Genomic DNA, 13,726 nt, shown 5'->3' on the forward strand with positions numbered 1-13,726 from the left:
CAGAACCTTTCTTTGCAAATGAATTTTTGTTGTTTGTCCACAGGACATTACGTTCTGTGTTTAACTTGAATTTCATATTACTTGCGTAATTACTGTATTTTGCTCCAAGTGTATGTGTACTTCTTAAGAAAACATTGAAATTGAAATCTGATTTAAAATTTGTGCCTTAATTGTGCTTTACTTGTGCAGAAAGTACATAATAAAAAAACAGACAACATAGTTAAAACGAAAACCAATCAGTTGTTGTCACAGCATTTCCAAATGGTCCTCACCCTTTCTTTTTCCAGTAAATGTTGTTTTCTCAACTGGAAATGATGTTGAGCAATACATGAATGCCTGGTTAAATACAGATGTTAAACATCTGGGTTCGTGTTGATTTACATTTCAAGTCTCAGGTTTATTTGCTACCCACCAAGGTAGGTAGGCACTGTTACACAATGTGAGCTAGAGAGAAAGGGGATTCATTTTCCATTCAAAGGTATCATTTAGGCCACTGCAAGAATGTCATTTAAAAACATACACTTTTGGGTGATGATGTATCAGTGACTGTCTCTACCTCTTCAACCTCTTCATTCCCCTCTGTTGTATCTTTAAGGTCATGAAGGTCACAATCACCTGTAAAACAAAGCAAGCAGAAGTCAGCACTCATCAGGAAGACAAATAAAAAGACTTCATCATATGCAGTATTTCTAAAATCAAAAACTGACAGCCTTGCTAGTATAAACAATGAACTAGAAATGTATATCCAGGGGCTGTTAATCAGATGAGTGGGTCTCTTAAGGCATTTTCACACCTACTTTGATTGGACCAGTTTTTTCAAACTCTGGTGCAGTTTCCCTGTTCCTGATTCATTTAGGTAGATGTGAACACGTCAATCGCAGTCTCGTGCAGGGCAAAACAACTATACCAAGACCCTTTGGAAAAGGTTAGTCTTATTGTGGAACCAATCGAACCCTGGAAGACTTTGCATTAGATCTGAATGTGATCCAGCAAGGGACTGATTTAACTACATGAAATATTGTGCATTAGTTGTGACATTTTTTTGTGCTGTGGCAGTCAGGCCAAGCGTCTGCTGTCAGTAGTTGGGGAATTTCATTCATAGCAAAGTGGAGGATTAACATGGAGCACTAAAAACAATAAAAAGATAAAAATAAAGAAATAAATATGCACTAAGGTATAAAAAAAAACACAATTTGCATAAAAAATGACAGGCAAAATTAATTGCTTATTGAGGGCAGCACCTGATTTAGTCTCAGAGCCTCTCGCATGTGTGATCAGACAGCAGTTGTCCATGCTTTAATAACAATAAAAACGGAGTGGTGTAAATTTACTTGTGATCTGGTTGATCAGAACACATACAGAGGTGGCAAGAAATGAACAACAGTGTCCTGTGAGACTGCAGATCAAATGTCCTAATCTTACACAATCAATACACCATGTGCACAGATGGGGCACACAGTAACATTGACATGTTAGTCAAAGTTAATCAATAATTCCAAAATAAACATTAACAACAAATATATACAAGAGTTAAGACAGCAGACATGTGATGTGAGATAAATTAAATTGAGGTTACTTTCATATTATGGCTACTGGAGAGTAAATACGCAACATTATACAGTTAAATTAGAATTATGTGGCAAGTCTACTGTCTGAAACTGAAGCACATCAGTGTAAGCCATCAGCAAAGCTCATCTTGTGTTGTACACTGGGCTCTTTGAAACATGTCCCTCAATGCATACTCTTAGGAGTGCATAATTTTCAAGTAGTGTTCCAGTTAATAATTATGGAAAATACTGTGGTGCTCAAATACCAACTATGATATTTTTCCTGGGGTAAAAATGTTTCTGCCAAATAAAAAAAAGTCAACACCACACCCCTGGGATGTTTATTGATATGTTTAGTTCACTTGAAAATTTACAGTGTGAAACACAACTGAGCTAACTAGAAATTGAAACAAACTATAGAAACGTCCCCTGGAACTGGAACCATGAAAATGGACCACGAGTGTGAAAACATCTTTGAAGTTTGCACCTGCTTAAATTTGCAAGCCTGGCCTAATATTGTAAGCATCACATTTCAGATCTGGCATTCATGGCAGCATCAAAAAGTTACATTACCTATAAGCGCTTTACTCTTCCACCATTTTTGCAAGAGTTAATAATGTGGCCCAAGAGCTAACCAGTCAGCAACTGCTTCTTAGCAAGTACATTTCATTTGTATTGATCACAAAGTTTAAAAACAGGAAAAGACTTTTGTACTCTAAATGCATCAATTAAACGTTTACTTACCAAACTCCTCAAACAAAGACTCTACAAAGCTTGTCCCATTCCGGTAGGCAGCTGTGTTCATGTACATGTAACTAAGTTTGTTTGCTGTGGTACACAAAAAATAAAAACACAGTCATTCATCATTGCAGAAACATGCTGGCATTACCTTGCTAACCTCATGAACACCAAGTGTTTATGAAATGGACTATGCACACTTTCATTAGCCCACAGGAGGAAACCTACATGATAATGCATCTTTTTATTTATATACTTATTCCTTTCCTTTGCTGGTTTCAACATGTTCAAGGGTATGAGGGAGCTGGAGCCTATCTATTGTAGGATGGGATCAAGGCAGGAAGCAACCTTAAAAACTTTTTCCTACCAGCCTCTCCAATTCATGGTTACCAGGGGTCTTTGCTTGTTTAGGGAAATTAAACAAATAGTGAGACAAATTAGAGATAAAGGAATTAGGCTTGATGAGTGTGCATGTTTCTTGCAATATATAGGTATAATATCAAGGATTGTCTCATGCCTTGTGAATACTGTCTCTAACTCCATGTGTCCCCAAACCAAAATAGTGCACAGAAAATGAAAAGATGAATTAACTGAGGAGACAGTATGTAGGCAAGAACCCATAAATATGAATGGATAACATGTAAAGTCCACACAATAGGAACCTCTGGCAATCAATTAACTTGGGTCCCAAGCCCAGTGAATGTTCATATAAAGCCATATGGAAAATCTGGCGTTATGTCAAGAGACTCCTAATTACATCACTCATAAACATGCCATATTACAAAATGTATTCCAATTAAGCTTCAAGAGATCCCCATTTAAAGAATATTTTTAAGAGGTGAATGAACCTGAAGTCGGCTTCAGTCTTTGCAGGATGCTGCTCACAGTGCTCTTCTTCTCTTTTGTGGAGCTGCTCAGGTTCTCTTGATCGAGAAGTTTTAGCAGGGTACTAAGCTCAGGTATCAGCTCATCTAAAACTGTAGGGAAGAGAAAAAAAGCAGATTCAAGTAATCTAATCACCTTAAATTTATTTTTTATCCCGACCGATGCCATTATGTGAAAAACAGATTCTGAACAAAAAAGGAAAAGGCTGCTGTACACTGTATGCTGATGAGATAAAATCCTCAATCAAGAATGATAGTCAACTGAGAACACTAACACTATATTCACTAATCCTTAAGGGCCTTGAGCATGGGAAAGGTGTTATATAAATAGAATTTATTGTTATTATTATTAAAACAGAGTTTGGGATCCTAATTGAATCAGTAAATAGTGAAGTATAAAAAGCCACTCACACAGAAACACAGGTGTATTTGCCTCTAAGCACATGCTTTATATTCAAATCTGAGAGGGCTCCCATTCTACTTTAGGTACTACCAAAAAAATGACAATTTTTATTTTCTTGAGGTAAAAAAATATTTAAAACATGATTTCCAAGGTTGTTCTGCTTCCACAGTGGGAATTTAGGAAACATAAATTTAGCAGGGGTCCTATGAGGCCTCCAGTGTCAGAAATATTTTTGCTCTTTATGAGCCATCCAGTTTGAGTGTACCAGGTTGCCTGACATGGGCAGGCGGGTGTGTGGTCTGTCCTGAACATCAAAGACCCCCCTGTGAGCAGTCCACGCTATCTAACAAAGCAAACAAGCAAACACTGCTGCTAACAGAAAAGGTGAAAGGGCAAGGTGTAACCCACCCACTCTAACCAGCCTTCCTAAATTCCAGGGCTTCAGATTTCTTGAGGCTTCATCTGCTAGTATCCAGTGGGCCTGTGCTGCCCTCTGACTGCGAGATACATCTCAGTGCAGGCCCCATCAAAGACCAGGGGTCTCATTTATAAAACTTGGTGTGGGTTTGAGCAAGAAATTTTACATACACCAACAAATGGGAAAATGCACATGCCAAAAAGAAATCCAGTTTATGAAACCTGGTGTATGCACATTGTACACAATTTACATTTAATTGACCTTGGAAATGTACATAAATAATGAACAGATTTACTTGCAAGGTGAGAGTGAAGGAAAAAGCAAAACTTTGAAGATTATGAGATAGAGGTTCTCTCCTCTGAAGGAGAGGCATGCAAATAACCTCTATTTGGTGGCCCAATCATGGATGTCAAAAAAAAACACAAATATTTTGAGTAGGAACGTTATTGCTCCTGTAAATGTGGTAAGCTCTATCAGCTGTACCATACCTGAAATCGGAGATGCCTTATTATGGCAATATATGCCAGGGCTGTCCAGGAATACAGATGTGGCAGATGAGAAGTGAGCTGCGAGCTCTGGGAAATCGGGGGTACTTACAAAAATATTGCAGTCATTACAAATCCTTGTTAAAAAATACATCTGTGCATCTGCTTGTTCATTTCACAAATGATGAATCCCGTTCTCACACTGCCTCACAGTGGGAAGAACAGCCACCTCAGTAGGTGGGTAGGGAGAGGAGTCATCTGTCTCCATATCAATGAGATCAGAGGATGGGATATTATTATGCTGTGCCATACTATGTAGCACAGTGCATGGAATCATGATGCTACAGACCTTCACTAGCTAGTAGAGCAGCCCCCCATATAACACGTCCACACACCACCACTTGCACTTCAGGAGTTCTATAGTGTGCTCCACAACTGAACGTGCAAGAGCATATGCCTTATTGTTCTGCCTCTCCTCTGCACTCTGGAGATTAGGGAAAAGCGTAAGGTTCCAGTATCTAACCAGGTAGCCACAATCAACACATATAATGACATTATTGCTTTTACAATGAATATTATAAGCCATATGAAACACTGAGAGTTCAGCTATTTCCTTCCCAACAAGCCAGGCATCACATACAGGACTATTAATGGCTAACTAAAGCAGCTTCATTCTCACTAGGTGCCCTTACTGCAATATGAATACAGTCAATTGCCCCAATTATGTTAGAAAAACTGGACACTGCTGCTAATTGCCTTTTTATGTTGGCCTGCACACCCACACCATACCAAAGCTGATTGTAGCACCTTGTCATGCAAAGTGGGCATGATGGAGCTGAAGCTCGGCTGAGATATTCCTGCTGCATCAGCCAGTATTGTCTGGTAGGTGCTTGTTTGGCAGAAAGCCATTCATTGTTAAAACCTGGATATGAACAGGTGTAGGCCCATTTAGGGCAGTTATTCTTTCTACAGATAGGCTATATGGCATTATATTTTGAGGTTTCTGTACACACGGAATCTCATGTGTCTTTAATTAATGCAATTACTGACAAAAAGGGACCGCACTGGTTTCTAATCCTTAGAGTAAGCCAAAATAAACTGACGAAAAACCAAGTAAATACTTCAGCAGAAATACATAGCATCGGCCCTCTTAAAAAGCAAATAAAATAGAGTCTGTACACCACAGTCATCAATTTTGAGGTTTAATATGTTTGTCATGTCAATCAATATTACAACAATAGCTCAGTGATACGAATTATTATATTTGTGAATTGTCATTTAGCTGGTGTGACTGCATTTCCCTGCTTGATCAAGTGAGTCATTTTCCACAAGGTTGCGTACGGATTGGTGACAGATGCTGTTCTCGCATCAAGTTTTCTTTCATAAATCCTGACTTTTGCATAGAAAGATGAGTACGCAAGTTTTACAAATCTAACTCCCAGGTTCTCTAATGTTCCTTTATTGTCAAGGACAAAGTGAAGTTGTAGTAAAGAGAAATTCAGATAAGGAGGAAACATCACCTGCGGTGGGTTGGCACCCTGCCCGGGATTGGTTCCTGCCTTGTGCCCTGTGTTGGCTGGGATTGGCTCCAGCAGACCCCCGTGACCCTGTGTTCGGATTCAGCGGGTTGGAAAATGGATGGATGGATGGAGGAAACATCACCTCAACTTCTTAATAAGTCATTGTTCTTCTATGGAGCAAACTCATATCCAGCCCCATAAGCACATACCTTTGTCGACCAGCAAGCAATCCAGAAAAGTACCAAATGAACAGACCAATGCATTAACAAATGGTTGAGAGGAAATGCTCAGTGAAGCGCAGGATCCATCTCTATGGGTAGATAAGGGTGGTATATGAGCTTCCTGTTTGTCATAACAGCAACCTCTATCATTGTAACCATGTGCTTCCTGTGGAGTCGTACATCACCAGGCAGCCAGCTATGCTATCACAGACTGCTCCCTAATTGAAGGACCAATCTCTTATCTTATCACTGAGTGTGCCATTTTAAAGTGCACACTTATGGCACAGATAATATAGTAAAAGCAACATGAGCTCTAAACAATGTAGCTCTTAGTTTGTGACAACTATCTGCTTAAGATACACTAAGCTAAAAGATCTGCTTAATGGAAGAGTAAGACAATAAGGAAAAAAAAGGTAAAAAGTCTGCTTTACAGCATTTAAAATGAAAATCAGAAAGGTTTTTAATATAAGACTTACAAGCAAATATGGTCAATTAATGAGAAAATTTGAAATACTAAAAGGGAGGTATGGGAAAACCCATTGCAGGCTACACTCTTGCACACCTCCACACTCAGTTTGGAATCATCACTTAAACCTAAGTCTATGTGGTTGTGTAAGGGAAAATCAGAGTATCCACAGTGAAAAGCTCATACAGACATGGGAAGAACATGAGAAAAAAAAAAATGGCACACAGAAAAAAGCTAGGCCTGGAATTCAAACCTAATAGTAAATATACCAAACTGAAAACTTTACATTTTTATTATTGAAGAAGTCAATTTTCTACTTGATCTATTTTGTTCACCTATAGGAAATTCATTGCAGCACTTTCATCTACTAAACTTCAATTCTTATATTCTTCCTTGTAGTTGTTCCCCAAACTTCTGAACTACACATTATTACTGGTCTTACTACTACCTTATATATTTCTTTTTATCTCAGTTCAGGTGGTCTCTAAAACAGAACAGCCCAAGACAGGTGATGGCTCAAAGGCAGGGTTCATACTTCACGTGACGCGACGCATGCTGCAAGGGACGCTCCTGCAAGCGTTTTACTGTTTATACTTGGCAGCGTACTTTACGTAAATCTGGAAGAATCCACCAGGTGGCAGTGCAAGATATTAACACGGTGAGAACAGGTCCAGCTTCGCTGTGTTGTGAATTGCCTGGAACACCCATTAAATTAATTTTAGTGTCACCAAATCTGCATATCTTTGGAAGGAAAACGGAGCACACTGTGGAAACCCAGAAGGAAAACATGTAAACTCCAAGCAGGGGATACCAGCGACGTGATTCCCTGCGAGACAACAGTGCTACCGCTCCGCCACTGTCTCACCCCCATGTATGTAATTATTAACAGTATTCATTATTTAAACGAAATTAACGATTTATCTGTAAAATGTAACATATATATAATGCATTTCATCATGAAAGTGATATCAAGTATAAATCTAAAGATTCTAAATGTGCAGAGAGTTGGAATATCATACATTTAATGTGTTCTGTGCGGTGATCTATTGCTACTTGCCACTGCTGTCAGGTCAGGAGGAAGTCCCAGAAGCTCGTAGCGATTAAAAACTAGGATGACGTTTATGACGGTCTGCTTTAATGATAAAGTAAACTACGATGTTAAAGTGGACATTTCGAGATTAAAGACGAAATTTCCACTTTAATCACAAAATACACCTTTTCACCATGTCCTTGGCATTCAAGGGAATCTCTCAGAGGGGTTGTTGCTCCTACTCTCTGCCCCGTGAGTGTTGCTTACTCGACCCACCTGGGGCAACATTCCTGACCACCTGCCATCTCCCTATAGAAGCACTGGGTCAGCCACAATCCTGACTTTTCTTTCTTTCACTATAACATCCAGATTTATTTTTCTCGCTTTCCCTTTGTATTCTACTCAGGCTCTTTTATAGTGTACGTATATTAATAAGATCCCTAGAGATCTAATGAGGAAACCAGCTGGGCTGACCACATCTCCATGTGAATGTATGATCAGCCAATTTCCCCATTCTTCATGCACAGTGCCACAGACCTCTAATGTGCATCACCACATGCCTATGCTATCTACTGTATATCTTGAATATCCATGTTCAATCCATTGCTCTTTTTTATATATAATTAAACTGATGGATTTATCTTGGGTGAGGCATTGAAACATGAAAGATGCAGTATAAATGATTACACTTCTTGGAGTCCCCATCACTGATGACCTGAAATAAACACAACACACAATCTGTCTGTTTTCAAGAAGGCTCACCATCAACTGTCAATTGTCTAAGGAAGGTCCAAATGTCTTAACATTTGCTCACCAACTTCTATTGTTATACATTGGAGCCCATTCTCACCGGTTACATAACATCTAGGTATGGCACTCACTCACCTTAGGATCACAAATCGCTACAAATGGTGGTGAAATTGGCTGAGATAATTAATTGCTCACAACTCCCTTCTGTCCAGGATTTATATAATACAGGCTGCTATAGAAAGGTAAACAGCATTAAGACATCTGCCATCATGTACAGTCTTGTATCTCTCCCTTCTGTTTTGTCAGCAGCACTCACTTCACTAGCCTAGGGAAAGGATTTTATCCTTCGGTCTCAAGGATACTCAACAGCTGCTTATACTGACAAATGCATGAGTGCATTTGATATGTGCTTCTTATACACACCATTTGACGTTAATTTTAAAGTATGGTAAAGTACTCATCTTTGTCAGTAGACGGTATTGACCTACTTTCACAAGTAAGAATCTCAGTGTAGTGTATATGCATGACAATAAATTCATATTTGACTCAATACAAAACACCAAGTCATGTTAACATTTTATTCAATTTAAAATGATTTTTTACAGGAATTCACTTTCCCATAAAATTAAGGTAAGTACTGTATAATGGTGCTGCTAACATTATTGCTATTAAAGACTGCATCTATGTGTTCTACACTTAAATGCTACTGCTAGTTATTACCTGATTGTAGCAGTTTATTTCAGTCAACTCTCAGTTACATCATACTTTCATTCAAGTAAAATGACTTATGATACACTCATAGAGTACCCATGAAAAGTTTACTTACAAAACGGGGAAATAAACATTTGACACAGGGGCAAACCTAAATGAAAGTAAGCAGATATAGTAACTCTATGATCATAATAAACAAGTTTAATGTCCATGTTCCTGGACAGGGCAACACCAGTTTGTTATAGGGCAAACACATCAACACTTTCCTATAAAAGAGCCAATTTAGAGTCATTAGTTAACTTAAATCTGGATGTCTTTGAAATGCAAGGGGAAGTAACCTGGGAAAAACAACGCAGATAAGGGGAGATCATGCGGACTCCACGCACCGTGAACAGGGACAGATTAAAACTTTGTCTCCTGGGACTGTAACACAACAGTGCAGGCAACTACACCAACATGCGGCTGCGAATATAAATCTATTGGGATGAAAGTTCCATGCCTTCTGTATAAAATTTGTGAGCTGTTTCAAGATATAAATCTGACACTGCCTCTAGATAACAGCATGATCCTCCGTGCCCCCAAAGCAGGTGCAATCCCGCAAATCTGACTCTTCCATTAACAACTTATAATGAAACACCTACTCATTCAAACAAGTTAAAAATGTGATTAAATTAGTGCTGGGCGGTATACCGGTTCATACCGAAAACCGGTTTTTATTTTTGTTATGATATGGATTTTTCTTATACCGCAACACCGGTTTAAATTGCCTAAACGACATTCGGAACGTGGCGCAGCGGGAAACTGTTCAAGTGGGGACCTTTTTCACTACTACACCGCTAAACACAGATTTGTTGCACGAGGGCTCTTTTTCACTGCTACACCGCTAAATAGGTGTGGTAGTGTACGTATTGCGCAGTGAAAATGGACAGAGAACATTCCGAAACTGAAGCTGTAGCTGACGATAAAATTGAACATGATGACACAGAAGAACTTCTGCCGAAAAAAAGGAGCACGTCCGTTGTCTGGAGATACTTTGGTTTTAAAATGTCAGATGTGGACCATTATGTTCAAATGTGTGAATACTGTTTCTATACTACTGGATAATACTGCAAGCCAAATTGTACTTGTTTTATTTGTTTTCAATACAGTGTAATGTACCTGGGTACTGTGTAATAGTGTGACAACATGTTGACTTTATTCTCGTACTTTGTCATTAAAGTAGAACATCGTAAACTAAACTTCATCGTAAAATGAATATTTAATTTACTAGATTTTCTCAAACCTCGTCATAAGTTATATAGCACATTAAATGCTTTGTGTTAAGTGTTCCCCGATCTTCTTAAACTGACTTCCTCTTGCACTAAGAGGAGGCGCCGGCAGCGATCGCCGCACAGAATACATTCACTTCATGATATTCCTGCTCTCTGAACATTTAGAATGCTAAGATAAATACTTGATATAATTTTCATGGTGAAATGCATTAAAGCATGTATTAATCATGTGGGGGCACTGCGGCGTGGAGGTTGCACTGCTGCCTCGCAGCAATGGGGTCCCGGGTGTACCCTGCCTTGCATTTGCATGTTTTTCTGGTGGGTTTACTCGGCGTGCTTCAGTTTCCTTTCAAATCATGTAGGGTGTGAGGTTTTGTTATGCTATTTTGACTCTGCTAGTGTATGTTTTGCTCGTATTCACCCTGCGATGTGCTGGCGACTCGTTCAGGGATGGACGCCAACCTGAATGGATGGCATAATTAAACATGTATAACGAAGATATTTTTAAAGTTCTGAACACTCCGTGGGCTAAGTTTATAACTAGTTTTAATTTCACAAAGACGTTTATCGTGTGGTGATTGGTTATGTGGAGAAAGAAAAAGGAAGGATAGGAATTGGGGTTTTGGTACGTCAGATAGAGACAGCACGCGTGCAATAAAGAAAGCCTGCTCAGAAGAACATCCATTGAATTCTGTGTTCGTGTCTCCAACCACCAGATCACAAACCCAACATTTACACAATATTTAAGTTAAACCTGTGCGATACCCATTCATACATCCAGTTTTTTGGAGCCTCGTCACACCTGCCATAAAGTTCTCTACACTGAACATACACCGGGGGACCCCTTACTGCGAGGGAGCAGCACTACCGTGCATGTTTAATACCTGCTTTAATACATTTTATCCTGAAAATGATATCAAGTATTTATCTTAGCATTGTAAATTTTCAGAGAGCAGGAATATCATGAATAGATTCTGTGCGGTGATCGCTGTCTCCTCTTAGTGTGGGAGAAGTCAGTTTAAAAAGCGTAGTGATTAACAACTGGGTCGGGGAACACTTAACACAAACCATTTAATGTGCTACATTAACTTATGATGGGGTTTGAGAAAATCTAGTAAATTAAACAATTATTTTAGGATGAAGTTTAGTTTACGACATTCTACTTTAATTATAAAGTAAACTATGAGAATAAAGTGGAAATGTCGACTTTAATCTCGACATAAACGGCAAGAATAAAGTGGAAATGTCGACTTTATTCTCGACATATAGTTTGGTTTTTTTCTTCCCTGTGTCCGTATTTTTTTCTTCACCGTGGTCCTAATGCGATTCCGTAGGGCTATACCACAAATAGCATTATAAATGAAAGTTTTAGTTTTATTATTTATGCATATAGCTTAGCTTGAAGCAAGGTCCATATTAATGCAGTTTGCCTAAATGATGGTTCAGTTGGTAAAGATGTCATCACCAAGATTGCACTTGTTTTATTTTATTTTAATTTGGTGAATACTGTGTAATGCACCTGGGCTTGAAGCCTTCAAGTAATAGTACAACTATCAGTAATAATACTATTATTTATTTTATTGTCATTATTTATTAGTTTAAATATTATGCAGTTTAATGATGGTAAAGTTGTTTAAAAAGTCACTTTAACATGTCAGTGGACAGAGATTGTTAACATTAACAGAAAATGTAGTTGTTTTACAAAAAAATATTTACTATTTATTCCTTTTCTAAGACATGTTCAGTGCAATGCAACTTTTGACAAGTACGTCCGGATATTTTACTAAGTCTAAATGCCTCTTTGGATGGTTGAAAATATGTTGTCAAAATTATAGTTTAAGTTTTTGCAAAATTTGTTCAATAAAAAGGTTCTATATTTTGACTGCATCTGTCATGCAGTGTGATTCCTTCTCTTCATTAGTGCCACCCCCTTGAAAACTATCACTTTATGGGGCCATGCAAACCTGTATTAATACTTGTGTGCACATTAAAATGTTTTTTTTGTACAATGTACAATGCTCTTGACAGTGGAAGAGGTTATTCTTAGCCAGTCTACTGCAGTGGAAAATGTGGTTAACATCCACTCATGCATGGGAAAAAATATCGTCAAATACCGTGAAACCGGGACAATTTAGAAAAATACCGTGATATAGAATTTTGGTCATACTGCCCACCCCTAGATTAAATTCAAAATTTGCATGCCCCTTTTGTGAGCATCCTTTTGTGAACGTGAATTTAAAATTTGTATGCATGTCTTTTTATTGCAATTCAATTAAAATATGTATGTACAGTAGACCCACGCAAAGTCGCAGTTCAGAGTTCGTGGCCTCAGTCATTTGTGGATTTTTCCTTAGAACCTAACTAATAATTGTTAGTGGAAACCACAAATATCCTCCACAATTTTTATTATGGCAATACTGTACTGTAGAGAGAACAGGAAGCAGCTGTAGAGAAAACTGTGACTTGGGATGGTGAAAGTAGCCAATAGAATTTGAAACTGCAACTCCCAGCAGTCCCTGCAGTGGCTCTGACTAGTCTTCTGCTGAGGGTGCTGGGGCTGTTGAGGTCAAAGGATGTCAGCGCGGCTTTTAAAAAGGAGGCCGGTGACCAAAAGCAAAAAAAAAAAAAAAAAGTTTTTGTAATTTGTGTTTCATGTTCCTGTCTGTCTGCCTTCTGTTGGGTTACCTGTACTTATTCATTTTGTCCTGGATCGTTTTGTGCGTCTGGATTGTCTGCCTGTGTACATGAGGACTGTAAGTGGATTCATGGCAATCCTGCAAAGAAAGGCGTGCTTCTGAACCCTTCCACCCGTCTTCACCATTTCAGGAACTACTGGTAGGACTATCTTTACACCCCCATTCAACGTACAGATCTCTGGACTATCTATTTTCATCATTACATTTCATCTGTTGCCATTTTTCATGAAATTTTTCATGATTTACTGTGTGTGTTTTGTTTGTGCTTTGTTGTATTTAATGTGTAATTGCCGTAAGGGGAACAGGGGGGGTATCGTTGTTTTCTTATTTCATTTGTTTTCAATACATTCTTCATTCGCTGATTACCGGTTTGCTTTGTTTTTGTCTCTGTTTGTGAGTGCGCCCATCGGGTCAAGGCTGGGATCTCCACCATAAAAATAAATAAATCACTGTCTTCTCGATTGTGGCTTCTTGCGTGACGCTTACTTAAAAGCCTGAACAGTGCCTGTCCTTTTTGGCTGATTGCTTTGTTTTTCTCTCCTCCCCCAGACATTCTACTGTTGGGGGTTTTGCTCCCCTATGATGT

At 38.7% G+C, this 13,726-nt stretch overlaps 1 protein-coding gene across 1 annotated transcript in view; it reads right to left on the reverse strand.

Moving 5' to 3' along the window:
* LOC114660186 (actin filament-associated protein 1-like 1) overlaps positions 1-13,726 on the reverse strand; it is an 88,018-nt gene that overhangs the window by 51,746 nt on the left and 22,546 nt on the right. The window contains exons 2-4 of the mRNA XM_028812707.2: positions 3,134-3,262; positions 2,292-2,375; positions 521-615 (exon numbers count right to left, since the gene is read on the reverse strand). Coding sequence (XP_028668540.1) covers positions 521-615; positions 2,292-2,375; positions 3,134-3,262 — 308 coding nt within the window. The remainder of the gene's footprint in view (positions 1-520; positions 616-2,291; positions 2,376-3,133; positions 3,263-13,726) is intronic.

This window comes from Erpetoichthys calabaricus, chromosome 11, assembly GCF_900747795.2.
Source record: "Erpetoichthys calabaricus chromosome 11, fErpCal1.3, whole genome shotgun sequence".
Classification (NCBI taxonomy): domain Eukaryota; kingdom Metazoa; phylum Chordata; class Cladistia; order Polypteriformes; family Polypteridae; genus Erpetoichthys; species Erpetoichthys calabaricus.